The sequence below is a fragment of the Lepus europaeus genome, chromosome 23 (assembly GCF_033115175.1).
Source record: "Lepus europaeus isolate LE1 chromosome 23, mLepTim1.pri, whole genome shotgun sequence".
Taxonomy (NCBI): Eukaryota; Metazoa; Chordata; class Mammalia; order Lagomorpha; family Leporidae; genus Lepus; species Lepus europaeus.
In genome coordinates, this window is record NC_084849.1 from 19,641,096 (window position 1) to 19,660,031 (window position 18,936).

The 18,936-nt window shown below is 53.4% G+C and overlaps 1 protein-coding gene across 1 annotated transcript in view; it reads left to right on the forward strand.

Moving 5' to 3' along the window:
* The window catches only part of SEZ6L (seizure related 6 homolog like), a 188,740-nt gene that overhangs the window by 100,647 nt on the left and 69,157 nt on the right, over positions 1-18,936 (forward strand). The window contains exons 2-4 of the mRNA XM_062182317.1: positions 15,205-15,948; positions 17,002-17,135; positions 17,461-17,653. Of these exons, the coding sequence (XP_062038301.1) occupies positions 15,205-15,948; positions 17,002-17,135; positions 17,461-17,653 (1,071 nt within the window). The remainder of the gene's footprint in view (positions 1-15,204; positions 15,949-17,001; positions 17,136-17,460; positions 17,654-18,936) is intronic.

Genomic DNA, 18,936 nt, shown 5'->3' on the forward strand with positions numbered 1-18,936 from the left:
TGGGAGCGGGGGGACAGACAGAGAGAGCGCCCATCCATTGGTTCACTCCCCAAATGGCCACACAGCCAGGAGTGGGCCAGACCAAAGCTGGGAGCCAGGAACTCCATCCAGGTCTCCCATGTGAGTGGCAGGGGCCCAAGTGCTTTCCCAGGTGCATTAGCAGGGAGCCGCCTGGGAAGTGGAGCAGCCGGGAGGAACTGGAGGTCATAGGAGATGCTGGCGTCACAGGCAGCAGCTTCACCCACCGTGAAACAGCTCCTGACAGCTCACCACTTCCCTCACCTGGCCCACACCCGGACGTGATTTCCCGGGATCTTTCCCACTCTGAGCGTGTCCTTATCCACTTCCAATCCGCTCCTTTTTCTTATCTCTGAAACAGACCAAACAGATAAGAGAAATTGTGAAAACCCTCGCCGCGTCTATTTAAACTCACATATGGTCTCAATTCATTTCCAAGGATTCTATTTGCCTCCACGGGTGTCCAGGTCATTGAACCTCCCAGCCTGGGCTCGCTCTCTGAGCTGTCTGCTCCGTCTGTCTCCCTCTCTCGATGACTCACTGATTTTCATGTACACAAATAAATCACTCCATGTTCCTGTCCGCCTCGCTACTGGCAAGGAGACGCGGGCTGTGAATGGAGTGGGGGCCAGCGGGGGTGGGGGGCGGAGCCGGAGGCGACAGGGGAGAGGCGTGTGTCAATGCTAATCAGTTGGCACTGATGGCAGCCACAATTAATCGGATTGTTAAAGATCCAGTGGCAAGATCACATGGCCCCCACCCCGGGAGATCATTCACAGGGAAGACGGATGTGGTGCCCCGTGGATGGTCTGCCGAGGTATAAACCAGACAGAGAAGCTGTCCAGTGCTTCCTGAACCTGGCGTGAGATGCACAGGAGGCCCATCGTCAGGGAGGACTACAGAGGGCAACTCTCGAAACACGGAGTCTTTTCTTGCCTGTACAATCTTGCACCTGCTGCGAGTCCCCCTCGGCCTCCTGGGTGCTACCGCGGCTGCAGGGGCCGTCTGGGTTCTGGTTCCGGTGTGCGGTGTGGTAGACACCAAAGTCCACTCATATGGTCTGTGGCAGGTTGGACACAGTGTGGTAAACACCCTTTAAGTGGCAGGTGGCACTTTATACTACCAGTTACCCCAAAAGTTAAGCTTTGGTCAACTTAATGCTTCAATAAACATGCTTTGCTTTCTGATATAAGGAGTGAAGAGATATTCTATGCAAAAATATAAAACTACTGTTCAGCTTCCAAAAAATAAAGTTTGTATGCTTCCTATGCGGGACTACCTTACTCGGCTTTAAGAGAAGACAGGTGAGGCTGCTGCTCAGTGCTGAGGACAGTAGCACAGGGGGCAGGGGTCATCCAACACCCCAGTCATCCTGCACTTGGGATGTGCGTGGCCATGAGCAGCCGTGCTGTGTTGGCGTGGACACCAATCACCAAGCAACGACACAAATCGCCAAGATGAATTCTGTTTGCAAAAGGTTCCTGAAGGGAAGGAGAGAGCGACATGGGAGGTGTTGGAGGAGATAAGTTGTGACCTAAGAGATCAGGCAGGCCCAGCCAAGGAGAGATGCAAAGCAAGAGAGTTCCAGGCAGAGGGAGCAGCAGGAGCCAAGGCCCTGGGGTACAGAATGAATCTGGAAGCTTTAAAGGGAAAAGGTTAAAAAAAAAAAAGTGTGTGGCCATCTTGTAGTGAGCAGAGGGAAATGGGAGAGGGAGATCTGAGGGCCTCCCCCCACAGGCTCTGCGGCCAGGGAAAGAGCTTTGATCTTCCTCTCGGTGTGATGGGAAGCCACTGGCGGCTCTTACACAAAGAGGCCCTGTGATCCCATCATGCTTTAAAACTCCTGCCCGCCCACACCTGATGACAGGAAACAGGAATCTGATCGTTTGATCGCTTCCAAGGGTTCCTCGGGTAATATCCTGAGTGGGGCCCAATTTGGAGTGATTGGTGGGAAATCCCAGGAGTCTCACATCCTACCTGTGGATGACGAATTCCCGTCTGTCTCCCCAAAGGTGCAGGCCCTCCAAAGCCTGGCTGACATGGCTGCAAACTCAGGTACTCTCTGGAGGAGAGCGAGGCGCCGGGTGAAGTGCAGGCCACTTGTGCTTAACCCAAGAAGATAAAGAAGGCGATGAGGCCCAGTTCGAGGGTCCTCTCAAGGCTCAGGGCTCTAATGAGCCTGCTCAGGGTTTGGAGGGCTGGGTCATCACTCAGCCCACAGGTCCACATCTCTGATTTTTACTAACTAAAGATTGGCACAAGGAGCCAGATGGCCTCAGCTTTCTCCCGGGTGCACTGGAGCCGTAGATAGCGGACAGATGTCCACACCGTGTGTCGTCCTCAAGGTTGGGGTTTCCAGGAGCATATAGAGAAGCCTGGAGAGAGAAGAGAAAGAGAGGAGAGGGAGACAGCTACGCAGCCAGCTTTGCCATCCTGGGGCTCTGCCCTGGAGACAGGCTCCAGAGCTGTCAGAGACTCCCTGAGACCCCCCGTCAGAGCATCCTTCTGTGCTGGGGAGAGAAGCAGGGACCGAACGGCAGATCGGAAGTGCTGTTTCCCGGGGATTTCCTGTGGGAGGGACTTCCTGCTCCCCATGGAAACGTGAGAGCATCAGAGACCTGGGGCAAGGCTGAGCTTTCTTCTCTACCCTCCTCTGAAAATGGAATAATAAGTCTAAGGAGTTAATGTGTGTATCAGACCATAAAATAGCACGCATGTGGCAAAAGAACCAAACAGTATAAAAGAACAGACGATCAAAAGTTAACCTCTCTCCCACCCCAAACCTCAGTACTTCTCTGCAGAGGTCGTGCCAGGACCTGGTCCCAAGGGAGAGCTGGCGCTCCCAGCACTCTGCCTGCATTGCTTCCACTTCACACTCGCTTTTGTGCTGTTCATACCCTGGCACTCTTTTTATTATTTTTTACTTTGTTGCATAATTTTTGAATAGGTAGCCTCTCTCCATATACATACATACATACATACATACAAATGTACCTGTACAAGGATGGTTCAGAAACTTCATGGCTTGTGGAAATGGAATTGAAATATAAGTTCCTTTGAATTCCCGAAAATGTTGAAATTCATGCAATTTTGACAGAATATATATTTCCTGTGAAATTTTCAAAGACTTCTCATCTGCATGGCTGTGCAAGCTTTTTACACCAAAATAAACTTATCTTGTAATGCCGTTTTTCCATGAACTTTTTGAAGTATTCTCACATTAGTTGTACTCTATTTCATTTTTTAATAGTTGCACTGGGGCCAGAGCTGTGAAGTGCCAGCATCCCATATGGGCGCTGGTTCGAGTCCTGGCTGCTCCACTTCAAGTCCAGCTCTCTGCTATGGCCTGGGAAAGCAGTAGAAGATGGCCCAAGTGCTTGGGCCCCTGCACCTGTGTGGGAGACCCAGAAGAAGCTCCTGGCTCCTGCCTTCAGATTGGCCCAGCTCTGGCCATTGTGGCCATTTGGAGAGTGAACCAGCAGGTGGAAGATCTTTCTCTCTCTCTCTCTCTCTCTCTCTCTCTCTCTCTCTCTCTCTCTCTCTCTCTCTCTCTCTCCTGCCTCTGGATCTCTGTAACTCTGCTTTTCAAATAAACAAATAACTAAATCTTTTTTTTAATAGTTGCACTAATATCTTTTTGTTTATTTATTTATTTTGAGAGGCAGAGAGCAAGAGAGCGCCTATCCTGCCATTCAGTCCCCAGATGGATTGCAATGGCTGACACTGGACCAGACCAAAGCCGGGAGCCAGGAACTCAATCCCAATCTCCCGCAAGGGTGGCAGGGACTGAATCACTTGAGTCTTCCCAGCCACCTCCCAGGCTCTGCATTGGCAAAAACTAGAACCAGGAGCCAGGGCCAGGGCTTGAACACGGGGACTCCTGCAGGTATCTTAACCAGCACCTTCATTATCTGCTAAACACCCACCCCCTATTCTATTCCTAAGTTGAAGATGTACGAGCAGGGGTATTTGTTACTTTCATCTGTACCTCTGAATGACTGAAATATTTCAAACGACATTTCTTCGTAAGTGACAGAGAAATATATGCCATGTATTAATGTCGAACGTTCACACAGGCAGAGAATGACAGCGTGCTCACGGCAGCTAACAAGCTGCCGGGCAAGCTCTGTGATTTACAGACATGATCTCACTTCACTCCCTAACAACCCTGAAAGTCAAGGTTGGTGTAGCCCCATCTTCCAGATGAGAACAGCGAGGTGCAGAGAACAGAAGAGGCTGTCCGGGATGTTGTCAGCAATTAGCGGTGGGCTAAGCCAGAGCACCTAAGAGATGTCATCTCTTCTAAGGTTAAAAAAGAAAAAAAAACACTTAATTATTTTTGTTCCAATGCATTTTATTTAGAGACTAAGCAAGACCACATTTTGGAAGGCAAAACTGGAGGACAGGGAAGGAAAGGGAGGGCAGGGCTGTAGGGCACTGATTGCATCTCCGATTCCCTACCTTTTAGATTGCCTTGTATTTTCTCAACTAGATTATTTTATAGGAAAAAATATTTGAAGATGTGGGAAAGAGGAAAGGGCACAGGAAACAACCTCAGAAAGTCTCTACCGCTACCTCAATTTGTCCCTCTCTGAGCCTTTGATTTTTTTTCAACTATGAAAGAGGAAGAACAAAATGTCAACCTCCCAGGACTGTCCATGGTTGGGATGTGCTTTGCAGAGAGTGAACTGGCATGTGAAGTTCAAGAGTGTTGGTGGCAACATGCGACCGAGCCAGTGGATGAGCCCCCAGGCTACCCCAGGCCGAGCCCCACCTCCACCCTTGGCCTCAGGGTCTTCTCGGACTTTGGATGGGACCAGCCATCCAGGGGTCCTTGTTCCCACGGAACTGAGTGATCTGGGTTCTCTCTGGCTGAAATGAACCAGAACTGTGTTTATTAGCTCTGCTTATTCATTACCCGAGCCAAACATCTGGGTGTCGACATCTGTTGCCAGGTCCAGTGACTGGCGCATAGTAAGAACTGGATGGAGGCCAGTGCCGTGGCTTAACAGGCTAATCCTCCGCCTTGCGGCGCTGGCACACCGGGTTCTAGTCCTGGTTGGGGCGCCAGATTCTATCCTAGTTGCCCCTCTTCCAGGCCAGCTCTCTGCTATGGCCCAGGAAGGCAGTGGAGGATGGCCCAAGTCCCTCGGCCCTGCACCCGCATGGGAGACCAGGAGAAGCACCTGGCTCCTGGCTTCAGATCAGCATGAAATGCCGGCCGCAGCGGCCATTGGAGGGTGAACCAACAGCAAAAAGGAAGACCTTTCTCTCTGTCTCTCTCTCTCACTATCCACTCTGCCTGTCAAAAAAAAAAAAGAAGAAGAAGAAGAACTGGATGGAATGATGGGAATGATGGATGGATGGAAGGATTGAGTGATGGGTGGATGGAGGGAGGGATGGATAGATCGATTGATGGATGGGTGGAAGATGGATGGAGAGATGAGTAGATGGATGGATGGATTGATGGAGGGAGGGAGGGAAGGAGGAAGGGATGGAGGGAGGGATGGAGGATGGACGGATGATTGGATGGGTGGATAAATGTTGTATGTATGGATGGATGGATTGTTGGATGGGTGATTGGACGAGTAGATGGACTGCTGTGTGAATGGATGAGTGTATGGATGATGGATACACTGATGAATGGACAATGGCTGGATGGATCGAGGGATGTGTGGATTGATGGATTAATGAGTTAATAATCAAACATGAGTGGGACCAGGAAACTCAGCCCTCATTGAATCCAACTTCCTTATCTATAAGCAGGATTATGCTAAGACCTTATCCAATCCTAAAGGTCAGTGACACGAATAAATCAAGGTTGTTCAGCTGCAGGAATGAGAAGGAAGTTTTGTTAAGTGCTGAGGACAGTGGCAAGTCACTTCTAACTTGTTAATTACGGTTATCCCACTGGTCCTCAACCAGAGGCAGTTTTTCTGCCTAGGAAACATTGGGCAATGTCTGGATTCACAACCGGGAGCGGAGGATGGGAAGCTGGTGTTCATACAGGCCAGGGATGCTGTTCAGTGTCCTGCAGTCCATGTCACCAACACTCCCTCTTCCCCCCTGCTCAGCAAAAAATGATCTCACCCCGATATAGAAGGCATCACATTAACTGACAGTACTCGGGGTGTTCCAGCTGTCCCTGGATTTGTTTTTGGCTTAGTCTGATGTGCTCTGGTGTAGGTTTCTCAAGTCTCAAATAGCCTTGTCTTGGGATTCTCCCAAACATGTTGTGTGTCCCCGGGGGCTCTTCGGACCTCAGATTCCTTCTCTGGACAACCTGTAACTGTGATCTTTTGGTTTTGTCTTTGTTGGCACCAAGCAGACCAACCAAGGAGTTCTTGTGGAGTATGAAGGTCCAAAAAATAACCAGTGGTTGATGATTCAAATAGTGACTAAGACTTTTATAGTACTTTTACCAAAAATACAGCCATTGAGTCATCTCCAGCCCTTCTTCCCAAAGGTAATCATTGTAAACACTCCCACAGGGAAGAATTATCATCCTCTCTACCAAGACACGGCGTTCCAAATAGGGTCAACGACTCTGTGGGTGAATAAGTGCTTATTTGGTTACAAATGTGCCTCTGTCTTTCCCAGGTCTCTCAACCAGAAAATGCTAAAGCTGCCATTTAAACCGGCTCTTCTTGTACATATTTTATGTTTAAGAAAATATCCTATGCTTGTTAGACTTACTTTGGAAAATGCCAAAAATAGAAAGAAAAAAAAAAGATTAAAATTTCACCAGCAGTCCCGCCACCCCTGAGAGACAAAGACCACCACATGGTGCCATGCCTTCCAGACCAGACACACAACTCTCTGCATTGCTATTTCTTCCACTTGGGTGTTTCTAATTGTTTCTATATATGCCACAGAATTTTATAACTAGCTCTTTTCCTTTTTTTTTTAAATTTATTTGACAAATAGAGTTAGGCAGTGAGAGAGAGAGAGACAGAGAGAAAGGTCTTCCTCCCATTGGTTCACCCCACAAATGGCCGCTACAGCCGGCGCTGCGCCAATCCGAAGCCAGGAGCCAGGTGCTTCTCCTGGTCTCCCATGTGGGTGCAGGGACCCAAGCACCTGGGCCATCCTCCACTGCCTTCCCAGGCCACAGCAGAGAGCTGGACTAGAAGAGGAGCAACCGGGACTAGAACCCAGCACCCATATGGGATGCTGACACCACAGGCAGAGGATTAGCCAAGTGAGCCACGGTGCTGGCCCCTATAACTTGCTCTTTTCACTGAGCACTATAGCAGGAGCGATCGCCAGCCCCTGCTCCTTGTGCCTGCAGGACGATTTGCTGTGGCATGGAATTCTGGGCCTTTCCCAGACTTTCTGCTGCTGCTGTGGTTGCTGTGCATTTGAGAGACAAACCATCGGCTTCAGAATCTGTGCTTCCTCCATGTTAATGAGAAACCTCCCGTCTAATCTCCCATCTCCTCATCAAAGTTAGGAGAAGGAGAGAGAGGGAGAGAGACGCCTCTTCCCCAGTGTGGATGGCAGGACAAATGTTTAACTGCCTCCTGTGTTGTTTGGCTCTGTCCCTAAAGAGAACGAGCAACACCAGTTTGCATTTAATTAAAGCTCCATCTCTTCTGTTTCATCTCTGCCTTTGGTTATCAGTGAGGCTCTGTCTTCCTGAGACTTCCAGGACAGGGCCTTATCTCAGAGCGCTGAGTGTCAGCCAGAGGAGAAAATACACATCCTACGCTTCCATTGGTTGATTGATTGATTGACAGCACTTGAGTAGAGCCCTGAATGTACATGATAAAGAAAGGATCAGCCAAATGTGACCACTATGATGGAAATTTTAAAGTGCGCTGAGAAACAGAAGTGAATTTAACCAGTGGTCATTGAAGCCGCAGAAAAACCCAGCCTATTAGAGCAAGTTATTAAGTCGCTGGCTCTCTGAGGCCCTGGAATCCAATTTGGACTAATCCTCAGTGGGACTTGGTTTTGCAAGGCACTCAGTTGGCCAACCTTCTAGCTAAGAACAAGGCCTGAAGCCTGCACACGTTGCAAACCGCAGATGCACGCGCGCACCTGTCTTGAACTTGGCCGAATCTGGAGTCGGCCAACAGGATCCCAGCTGTGTATTATCTGAGGAGGAGGCGACACTGGGGGTGAGGAAGCGAACTTCCCTTGTGCATGCGAAACTCTCCCTGACAGGCAGGTTTTCCGGGAACCACTGAAAGCTGAATTTACTTCCTAATACAGTGCTTGGTAGCCGCTGTACTTTGCAGCTTTTTACCCTGGGGACCCCAGAGGATGGGGACAGGGGCTGCTAGCAGGAATCCATGCTCGAGCGTTTCCCTCTGCTTTTGTTCACTCATCCAAATCTTGCAGGGCTTGGATTGCCAACAGAGGTCATGGGCTTTGCCAGGAGCCAAAGCGTCACCACCGGCTGCATAAAGCCACACCCCACTTCCTTCCACCTGCAGCCTGGGGCTCCCAGAAGGCCGAGCGAAGGGGGCACACATGGAACGTTGGGGGAGGTCACAAGTTCCTGAACCTCCCTGAAGGCCCTGTCAGGCAAAGGCAAAATCAAAATCACAATGCAATGTCCTATTGCCCCGGATAGAATGACTACTATCAAAAAGACAAAAATTAGCAGGCGCCGTGGCTTAACAGGCTAATCCTCCACCTTGCTGCGCCGGCACACCGGGTTCTAGTCCTGGTTGGGGCGCCGGATTCTATCCCGGTTGCCCCTCTTCCAGGCCAGCTCTCTGCTGTGGCCCGGGAAGGCAGTGGAGGATGGCCCAAGTCCCTCGGCCCTGCACCCGCATGGGAGACCAGGAGAAGCACCTGGCTCCTGGCTTCGGATCAGTGAGATGCGCTGGCCGCAGCGGCCATTGGAGGGTGAACCAACAGCAAAAAGGAAGACCTTTCTCTCTGTCTCTCTCTCTCACTATCCACTCTGCCTGTCAAAAAAAAAAAAAGACAAAAATTAACAAACGCTGCCAGTAACACCAAGAAAGGGGACTCCTGCATACAGTGTTGGTGGAAATGTAAATTAACACAGCCTTTGTGAAAAGCAGGGTGGAGGAGATGCCTCAAAATCCAGAAACTAGATCCTGTGTGATCCGGCTACCCCACTCCTGGGTATGAATCCAAGGGAAATAAAATCATTATATCAGGAGACACCTGCATGCCCATCTTGGCACAAGAGCCAAGATGTGGAATCGACCAGGATGTCCCTCAATGAACGGCTGGATAAGGAGAGGTGGTGTGTTTGCACACTGGAATATTACTCAGCCGTTACAAAGAATGAACGCCTACCATCTGTAGAAACATGGATGGACCTGGAAGACCTTGTGTTGAGTGAAATAAAGCAGGCGCAGAAAGACAAACACTGCAGGATCCCACGCGAGTGTGGACGCTAACAGTCAGTGTTCGAGAGGAAGGGAGTAGGCAGTGGTCCCTGGGGAAGAGGAGGGGTGTGAGGGGCAGGGAGCGAGGGGAGGGCTGGATAACCGGAACCAAAGTAGAGCTCGATAGGAGAATTATTTCCAGTGCCCTGCAGCGCGACGGAGCTGCCATAATCTCCAGTCACCTCTCGAATATTTGCAAACAGCCCCAAGAGTCCGGACTCTGCCAACATACGGAGATGACACATTTGAATTTTTAAAAAAATTTTTTTGACAGGCAGAGTAGACAATGAGAGAGAGAGAGAGAGAGAAAGGTCTTCCTTTTCCGTTGGTTCACCCCCCAATGGCCGCTGTGGCCGGCGCACTGCAGCTGGCGCACAGCGCTGATCCAAAGCCAGGAGCCAGGTGCTTCTCCTGGTCTCCCATGCGGGTGCAGGGCCCAAGGACTTGGGCCATCCTCCACTGCCTTCCCGGGCCACAGCAGAGAGCTGGACAGGAAGAGGAGTGACCGGGACAGAATCCGGCACCCCGACCGGGACTAGAACCCGGGGTGCCGGCGCCGCAGGCAGAGGATTAGCCTAGTGAGCCACGGCGCCGGCAAGATGATACATTTGGATTACCCTCATCTGATGCTTGCATGTTGGCTTCAGGGATCTGCTCATCATGCTGGGCCCCATAACTATTGAAAAAGTGTCTAGGGGCCTTTCCAACCTTCAGCTTCCCAAGTGCCCCCTTCCTGGATATCTGTATGTGCCGGGTGGATGTTGGGGTGGTGGGGGTGGGACCGCCCTCCAGGAGGTTAGAGAACCACTTCCACCCACCCAGCAGAGACCTCAAGACACCAGTGTGTGGGAGGGGAAGGGAAGAGGTTGTTTCATGCTGAGAACACCAACCCACAATATCCCAAAGTCCTTTTCTCTTTTTTAAAAAAAATCATTTATCTGAGACAGACTTCTACCCGTTGGTTCACCTTCTGAATGTCTGCCATGGTCCCAAGCTGGAGCCAAAGCTGGGAGAGAGAAACTCAATCCAGGCCTCCCACATGGGTAGCTGCAGGAAAACCCAGCCTATTAGAGCAAGTTATTAAGCTGCTGGCTCTCTGAAGCCCTGGAATCCAATTCTGATCCCAATTTTGATGGGTAGCAGGGACCCAACTCTTGAAAAGTCACCACCACTGCTCCCCACCATCTGCATGAACAGGGAGCCAGAGGCCTGAAAGGAGCCGGGATTGAAATCCGGGTACTCCAATATGGGACTCTGGCATGCTAACCACTAAGCCAATGGCACCACCTCCACCCTGGCCTCGCTTCCCAAGGCCCTGTGTTTCTTACTACAGGTAATAGCAGGTTCTTTGGGGTCAGAAAAATCTAGATTTGAAATGCAGCTTTGCATTTGACTGAATGTAAATGTCCCCAAAGCTCTGCCCATCTGTAAAGTAGGAAGATAAAGTTCTACCTAGTACAGCTGGGTAAGATTCAGATGCAGTGACAGAGATAAGGCATTCAGTACACGCCTGGAACACAGTCAGAACTCAATCAAGACATCAAAAATAAAATGCCATAAATGTCCCCTTTACTAGGGCCAAGGCACACTGCTGAGGTTTCTCTCACCTTCTTGTGTGCTAATGACCCACACTGTTCCCCAACTCCCTCCCCCCAGCCATTCTCTCTCCTCTCCCCTCCTCCCCGTCCCTCCCTCTCTGTTTCTCTCACCTCCCTTGCAGTCAATGGGACGAGTTTATGGAGGTACCAGCTGAGCACCTGGGACCCAACAAGACTCGTCAGCCAGTGTCAACACTTAGCAGCCACTTTGTCCAACGCAGTAGGGCTAACAAATGGCTCTCAGGACAACTGTGACTTACCTGGTTGTCTAAAGAGCTGACAACATCAGGAGTGGGCATTTGATGCAGCAGTTAACACACAACTTGGGATGGCCACATCCTATCACAGAGGGCCTGGGTTCGAGTCCCGGCTCTGCTCCCCACCCCAGGTTCCTGCTACTCACACCCTAAGACAGCAAGTGATGGCTCCAGTACTAGGGTTCCTGCCACCTGTGTGGGAGACCCGGATTGAGACTGAGTTCCTGGACCCTGGTTCTAGCCTGGCCCAGCCTTTGTTTTGGGTATCTGGGGAGTGAACCAGTGAATGACAGCTCGCTCTCTCTCTCTCTCTCTCTCTCTCCCTCCCTTTCAAATAAATTTAAAAATAAATTAAGAATTGAAAGCAGCAGTGTCAGGGTGACATATGTCCTGTGGCCACCCGTCTGACACACAGAGAAGACGGAGAGAAGAGCCATGGGGAGATGGCCAAGACAGCAGTGGCCAGGACGGGACACTACCCCAGCCTCGGTTGCATCCCTGCTCTCCCCACCAGACCACAGCTTGGTCTGGGGCGCTGAGTATCCTGGTCCCTTGCCCTCCAATCTTCTATCCCATTGCCCCCTTCTCCCACCGCAACCCACAAGGACAGCCAACATCTATCACTTGGTGAAAGGCACTTGTGCTCACACCCGTCTGTGCTAACCCAGACAGGGAAGACTCACTCAATCTGCCACGAGGGGATCCCAAGCCTCGGAAGCATTAATGTGGGTGCTCACCCCCCCCCCAGCTCCTCACTGCCACAGGCAGGATTTGAACCCAGCTCTGATTCTGCAGCCTCAACCCACGCCTCCCACCTGGGACCGGGAAGCCTGCTTGGTCCTCAGTGACCTTGCCCCGCCCCTCCCCTCACCAGTGCCTGCTCCTGCCAGAAAGGGACTCTGGCTGGGAAGCAGTGTCACACCACCACAGGCGCATTGCCAGTGCCAGCTGCAGACTGTCACCATCTCTACCGATGAAGCCGCCGAGTCCATGAAAGTAAATGAGGCTTTCCAAGAGCGGTTGCAATAAATTTAAATGGCATCGCCAGAAGGCTGGGAGACCGGTGCTGAGTCAGTGCCGCTCGTGGCAGGTGCCGCTCGTGGCAGGTCGACGGGGGAGAGCCTTTGTCCCCATGACGTCATTCCTGGCTGTGTCGCCGTCATCATCACCAAGGATGTTCTCTCATTCCAGTATCCCACAGTGGGGAGGGGCTGCGATGGCACTGAGCACGGTAAAAGTCCCGACAGCAACGACGTTTGCTGAGCGCTCTCTAGGGGCGATGTGCCATCCTCGGTGCTCTGCCCACATCAGCCAACTGAGTGAGGACAACCCTAGGGAATGGGGAAGAATGGACCCATTTGACAGACGGGGAAACTGAGTCTCAGACAAGGGACGCCCTGAACCAGCGATGGGCAGAACTGGATCTCAACAAAGTAAACAAAGCTGATTTCAAGCCCAGTTCTGCCAGACAGCTGCTGGGGTCAGCGCGTGACGAATATTGCAGGCAGATGGAGGTGGCCGTGGCTGTAGCAGTGGGGACGCTGGTCGGGATGCTGCCTCCCACCTCACACCTGCCTGGGTTCCAGCCCTGGCTCCACCCCCTATTCCAGCTTCCTGCAGATGTGCATGCTGGGAGGTGGCCAGTGATAGCTCAAGTACTGGGGTCTCTGCTTATGTGCAAGACCCGGATGGAGCTTCCAGGTTCCCAGCCTCAGCGTGGCCCAGCCCTGGTTGTTGTGGACATTTGGGGAGTGAACCAGTGGGTGGGTGGGTGGGTGTATATGTGTCTGTCTCTCTCTGCCCATTAAATAAATAAATACATTTTTAAAGATTTGTTTTGTTTATTTGAAAGGCAGAGTTGGGGGGGGGGGTGCAAGAATCTTTCATCGACTGGTTCACTCCCCGAATGGTCGCAGCAGCCAGGGCTGGGCTGATCTGAAGCCAAGAGCCAGGACTTCTTCTGGATCTCCCACAGGAGTGGCAGGAACCCAAGCACTTGCTTTCCTAGGCCATAGCAGAGAGCTGGATAGGAAGTGGAGCCGGCTGGACTCGAACCGGCACCCATACGGGAGGCCGGCATCACAGGCGACGGCTTTACTCACTACACCACAGCACTGGCCCCAGTAAATACATTTTTTAAAAAACATTAGACAGTCCCTGAGTCTCGGGGATCATTGTACTTAAACTTGTTTTACTGGAGTGGGGTGGAACCAAGGCGATGTGTGCTCCACAGAGCAGATGCGTTGGATCCGGGATTTGGAGCTATCTGGGGGCTGGCTGCACGCCGTGTGACCCTCTGTCCCTGTCACCGGGCTGGGCAGCCCCGCCGTGAGCCGGCTCTCTGGAGTGAGTGTGTGCTGAGTGGATGTGGTGAACCACACGGCTTTAGGCTGACGGCATTTGCAGCTTCTGCTGGGGTGTTGGGCTGTACCTCCACCAAGGAGCAGCCTGAGACAAAACCATATCACAAGGATCTCACAGGGTATGTGAGGCCCACGGGGGCCCTGGCCTGGCTTGAGCCCAAGGACCCTCTAGCTGCTCTCCCTGCCCCCTTGCTATTCCTGTCTTGCTTCAGCCGGGCCTCCAGGCTTCCAGGGTCTTCACCCATCCCTCTGTCTTGAATCCGCCTCTTGGCTGTGTGTCCCACAAGGCTGCATTTGTATTATTTTGTAAAACAGAAGAGCAGAAGTGTCCCCTGGATGCCCAGGGCAACATAACCCTGAGCTAAGCTACAGAGCTTGAAGAGAACGTGCCTAATTTACATCCCTACTCCTTCTATATTAGTTGGAGGTCCTAGTGCAGTGCTCAACCTGCCCAACTGTGCATGATGGTCCTGTCTGGTAAACAAGCTTCCCTCTCTCTGAGCATCACGTCAATTACAGCCGTTTCTACTTTCCTGGCTCTCCACCCGCTTCAGTGCACATGTAGCCAGACTGCGAGGGTCTGAAGCTCTTGGTTCCTGTGAGCCTTGTGCTTAGCTGGTCCCAGCATGATCACTCTGGGGTCTTCACAGAAAGGAGGGAGGGATGAAGACAGAAATGAAGCAAGAAGACAAAGAGAGGACGGGGCCGGCACTGCGGTGTCCTGGTTAGTCCTCTGCCTCCAGCACCGGCGCCCCAGATGGGCAGCGGTTCGAGTCCCGGCTGCTTCTTTCTAGCCAGCTCCGTGCTGATGGCCTGGGAAAGCAGTAGAGCGTAGCCCGAGCCCTCGGGCCCCTGCACCCGCGTGGGAGACCAGGAAGAAGCTCCTGGCTTCTGGCTTTGGATTGGCGCAGCTCCAGCTGTTGCAGCCATCTGGGGAGTGAACCAGCAGATGGAAGATCTCTCTCTCTCTCTCTCTCTCTCTCTCTCTCTCTCTCTCTCTCTCCCTGCTTCTCCAATAAATAAATAAATCATTTTAGAAAAAGAAGTAGAATATTCGGACAAGCAAACAAGAAATGAAGGGAGAGAGGAAAGCAGGAGAAAAGGGTTTTTTTTCTATTGATTGATTTGAGAGGCAGACAGAAAGACAAACAGACCAACGGAGCACACATCTGCTGGTTCACTCCCCCAATACCCACAGCAGCCAGGACTGGGCCAAGCCAAAGCCAGGAGCTGGAACTCAGCCTCCCGTGTAGGCGGCAGGGGCCCAAGTACTTGAGCCTCCTGGGGTGCTGGGAGGTTGGAGGCAGGGGCTGGGGACAGGGGCTGGGGACAGGGGCTGGAGGCAGGGGCTGGGGACAGGGGCTGGGGACAGGGGCAGGAGGCAGGGGCTGGAGGTAGGCATTGGCTCCAGGTATTCTGAAGCAGGACTGGGCACCTCAGTGCCAAGGCCAAATGCACGCCCCAAGGAGACGACTCAGAGGCCGACCTGGCAGGCCTCCCATGGCACCCTTAGGAGGCCCACCCTCCATGTCTGGCAGAGGTGGAAGCCATGACCCCTTGGCCCCGAGCTGACTGGTGTCTTTTCTCTCCTTCCAAGATGCCAGCCCAGAGGGAGACACCAACCCCTCGGGCCCTGCCCTCCTGCCTTCCGAGGCTCTGCAAGGCATCAGCCCGGGCCAGGAGAGCTCCGAGGAGCGGGCGATCGTGGTACCTCCACGTCCCACCCCGTCGGATGAAGAAGAGTTTGGCGAGCTGGAGACGGAGGGGACGGCGGCCCCTGCCGGGCCTGAGCCCCCAGCGCTGTCCTCAGCGCCGCCCGAGGAGGCGGCCACCAAACACCCCAAGTTCCCCCGGAAGAAGCCACCTTCTCTGAAGCAGGTGAACTCAGCCCGGAAGCAGCTGAGACCAAAGCCCAGCTCTGCAGCGGCCACCCAGAGGGCAGGGTCCCAGTCCTCGGGCCCGGCTCTCCTCCCCTCCTCCACGGAGAAGTCCCAGCCCCCGGGAGACCTGGGCCACGTCATGGCCGCGGAGCCATCGTCAGAGGTGCCCCTTTGGTTGGACCGCAGGCAGGGAGCCGTCCCCACAACGCCTGCGCCCCTGCAAATCGCCCCCTTCACCTCGCAGTCCTACGTGGCCCACACCCTGCCCCAGAGGCCCGGCTCCGAGGAGCCCACAGCGCCCGACGCCGAGGCCCCCCAGCAACCCCCCGAGGACGCCAGCCCCGTGACCCTGACGGACAAAGGGGAGAACGAGCTGACCGGCTCGGCCTCGGAGGAGAGCCAGGAGACCACCACGACCACCATCATCACCACCACGGTCATCACCACTGAGCAGGCCCCAGGTAGGCAACTGGCCCCAACTCCCCCAGCCACCCTCCTCCTCGCACCGGCTGGGAGGCGCCCAGGGCGTGGGGGTGGAGGACTCCCTGGGAAGCCCAGGCCCCTCCGGCAGGGTCCAGCTGTTGAGCCCCGGCTTGGAGCCTGGCCTGTGGCTCAGAATTGATAATCGTGTTAAGGATGAGACAGAAGCCAGCAACTCAGTACCCCCACATCCCACCACCAAGTGCCTGGGTTCCAGTTTCTGTTCCACTCTCCACGCCAATATCCTGCCAATGTGCACCCCACGAGGCAGCAGGTGAGGGCTCAAGTCCCTGGGTCCCTGCCATTCCCGTGGGAGACCTGGATGGCGTTCTCAGCTCCTGGCTTCAGCCCAGCCTCGGCCATTGCTGGCATTTGGGGAGTGAACCAGCAAGTGGGAGATTCTCTCTCTCTCTCTCTCTCTCTCTCTCTCTCTCTCTCTCTCTCCTTTTCAAATAACTATAAATCAATAAGTAAAAATTTTAAGATGAGAACAGCTGAGAAAGGTTGCCCCAAGCGACCACGCGAGGCCACACAGCAAGTGAGTGGAGCGAGTGGACCCGAGGCCTCTTGACCGCAGAGCAGGATCCTGTAACCCCCTTTGCGGAAGTGCTTAGCTCGTCCCCTCTGCAGTCCACTCCTCCACAGCGGCCGAGTCTGAACACGTGTGGTTATTCCGTGGACAACGCCGCCTAGCCCCTGTGTATGGAGCAGCCAGGTTGGGTCAGGTGTTGCAGGCATTTGGAGAGGATTTGTCGGATGTGGGAGGAGGTTCCCCCAGGCTCTGCAAATACCACGCCACGGGAGGCAAGCGGTGCACTGCGCAAGTGCACTCTGCAGGGGTCCCGGAGGAACCCAGCCCCCACTGCTACCCAGGGCTGACGCCCCGTGAATAGCCCCAGATTCGTGATATCATGCACTCGAATGAACAGCAGGGGGAAGGGTGAGGACCCCCTAGAAGCGCAGACCCTGCCGCCGCCCACCTCGGAGCTCCGGTCTGAGCGGCTGTGCATCCTGATCCGAGCTCTTGCCCGCAGCTCTGTGCAGCGTGAGCTTCTCCGACCCGGAGGGGTACATCGATTCCAGTGACTACCCCCCATTGCCCCTCAGCAGCTTCCTGGAGTGCACCTACAACGTGACCGTCTACACCGGCTACGGGGTGGAGCTCCAGGTAACCCCGCAAGCATGTTTCTTTGTTTTGTTTTGTTTTTTCACTCTACCTCTTCCAGCAGGAAGTCCCTGGAGTCAGGCCAGCTAGTAGCATCTTAGTTAGTCTGGGGCTTTCTTTGTTCTACCGGGGGCAATTTTAGCTGGGTTTTTGGTAAATGAATAGGAGTTCCTGAGTCAGTGTCCTGCTGAAATAACTCGAAGCACAGTGGGAGTGGCCCGCCGAGGTCAAGGGGGATGCTGCCTGGGGGGATGGGGGGGCGGCTACAGCCTGGGAGGGTCAGGATTCATCTCAGAGTTTCTCTCTGCTGCCCCCTGCCGGTCCCCAGGTGAAGAGCGTGAACCTGTCGGAGGGGGAGCTGCTGTCCATCCGCGGCGTGGACGGCCCCACCCTAACTGTCCTGGCCAACCAGACGCTCCTGGTGGAGGGGCAGGTGATCCGCAGCCCCACCAACACCATCTCGGTCTACTTCCGCACCTTCCAGGACGAGGGGCTTGGCAACTTCCAGCTGCACTACCAAGGTACGGCCTGACACAAGGCTGTCTGCCTCAGTTTCCCTATGCAGCCAATGATTCTCCAGCATTTCAGAGCCAGAGACCACCGTCCCTCCCCTTGGCAGTTTGGCAAAACCTTAGAGTTGTGTTTTTAAGATCACACAAGAAAAAGTACACGATTTTAGAAGAAGCCAGTCGTATGGAATTACGGTTGTCAAAATATTGTTCTAATCTATATCACAATCCATGTGCTCGTCATGCGTTCATTAAATAACAATAAATCCTAGCAGTTCTGATAATTACTGCAATTTCAAAGTACCAAGGAGCATAAGAAATATGTCAAGATATCCGTTCTGACTCGGAAGGATCTGGATTTCTCTTGCTGGCGGTCACAGAGTCTGCCCGTACATAACAGCTTGTCGCCTGAATTCATTGATTAAGCAAAATGCCAGTGCTCGTTGGTGGTCAATGAGAACAAGCGGGCATAGTTTCTGCTGCGAGGGATCCGGGGCCCTGGGCGAGGTCCCGGGGCTGCCCCCCAGTCCTCCTCTCCAACCTCCCCCTCCTGCTCATCTGTTCCAAGTCTCCTCCTCTCTTGGGCTCAGTCTTCTCTCATCTTCCTTCCTCTCTCCCTCCATCCCTCTACCTCCTTCTCCCTTCTCTTATTTCTTCCTTGCCTCTCTCCCTCCCTGCCTCCCCTCCACTCCCTCCATTCTCTCTCTCTCTCTCTCTCTCTCTCTCTCTCTCTCTCTCTCTCTCTTTATCTCTCCACCCCCCAGTCCCCTGGTTCTCCCTCCTTCTCCCATCTCTCCTCTTCTCATTCTCTCCCTCCCTCCCTGGGAAGTTCCTATGACCCCAGAGTTCCCGTCGGGCATTCACCAGCTGCCGAGATCCCTAAATAGATAGGGGAGAGGTCAGTGCGCATCTGGCCATTGTGGGCCATCCACACCATGGGAGCCACACTTCCTGGAGGACGATTCATTTTTCACTTCTGCTCTCAGTGTCTGAAATCTGTGGGCAGCTGTATGAGGGGACCTCCGAAGGTTTGCAGCAGACATGGAATTAAGAGAGAACTCAGGCGCCGGCGTGGCAGCACGAGTGGGAGGAAGGGAAGCCAGCAGCTGCCCTGGAAAGCTGAGGAGCGTGGCGTTCAGGGCCGTCAGCATCCCAGGGCCGCATGGTTTCCTAGTGACAGAGTAAGAGGGCAAACTCACCTGCAGGGCCAGCGACTCCCAAGCTTCCCCTCTGTGGGGCAGGTCCTAGAGTCTGCGTCTTTAACAACCACCTAAGACGTGCATGCAGGAGAGGGC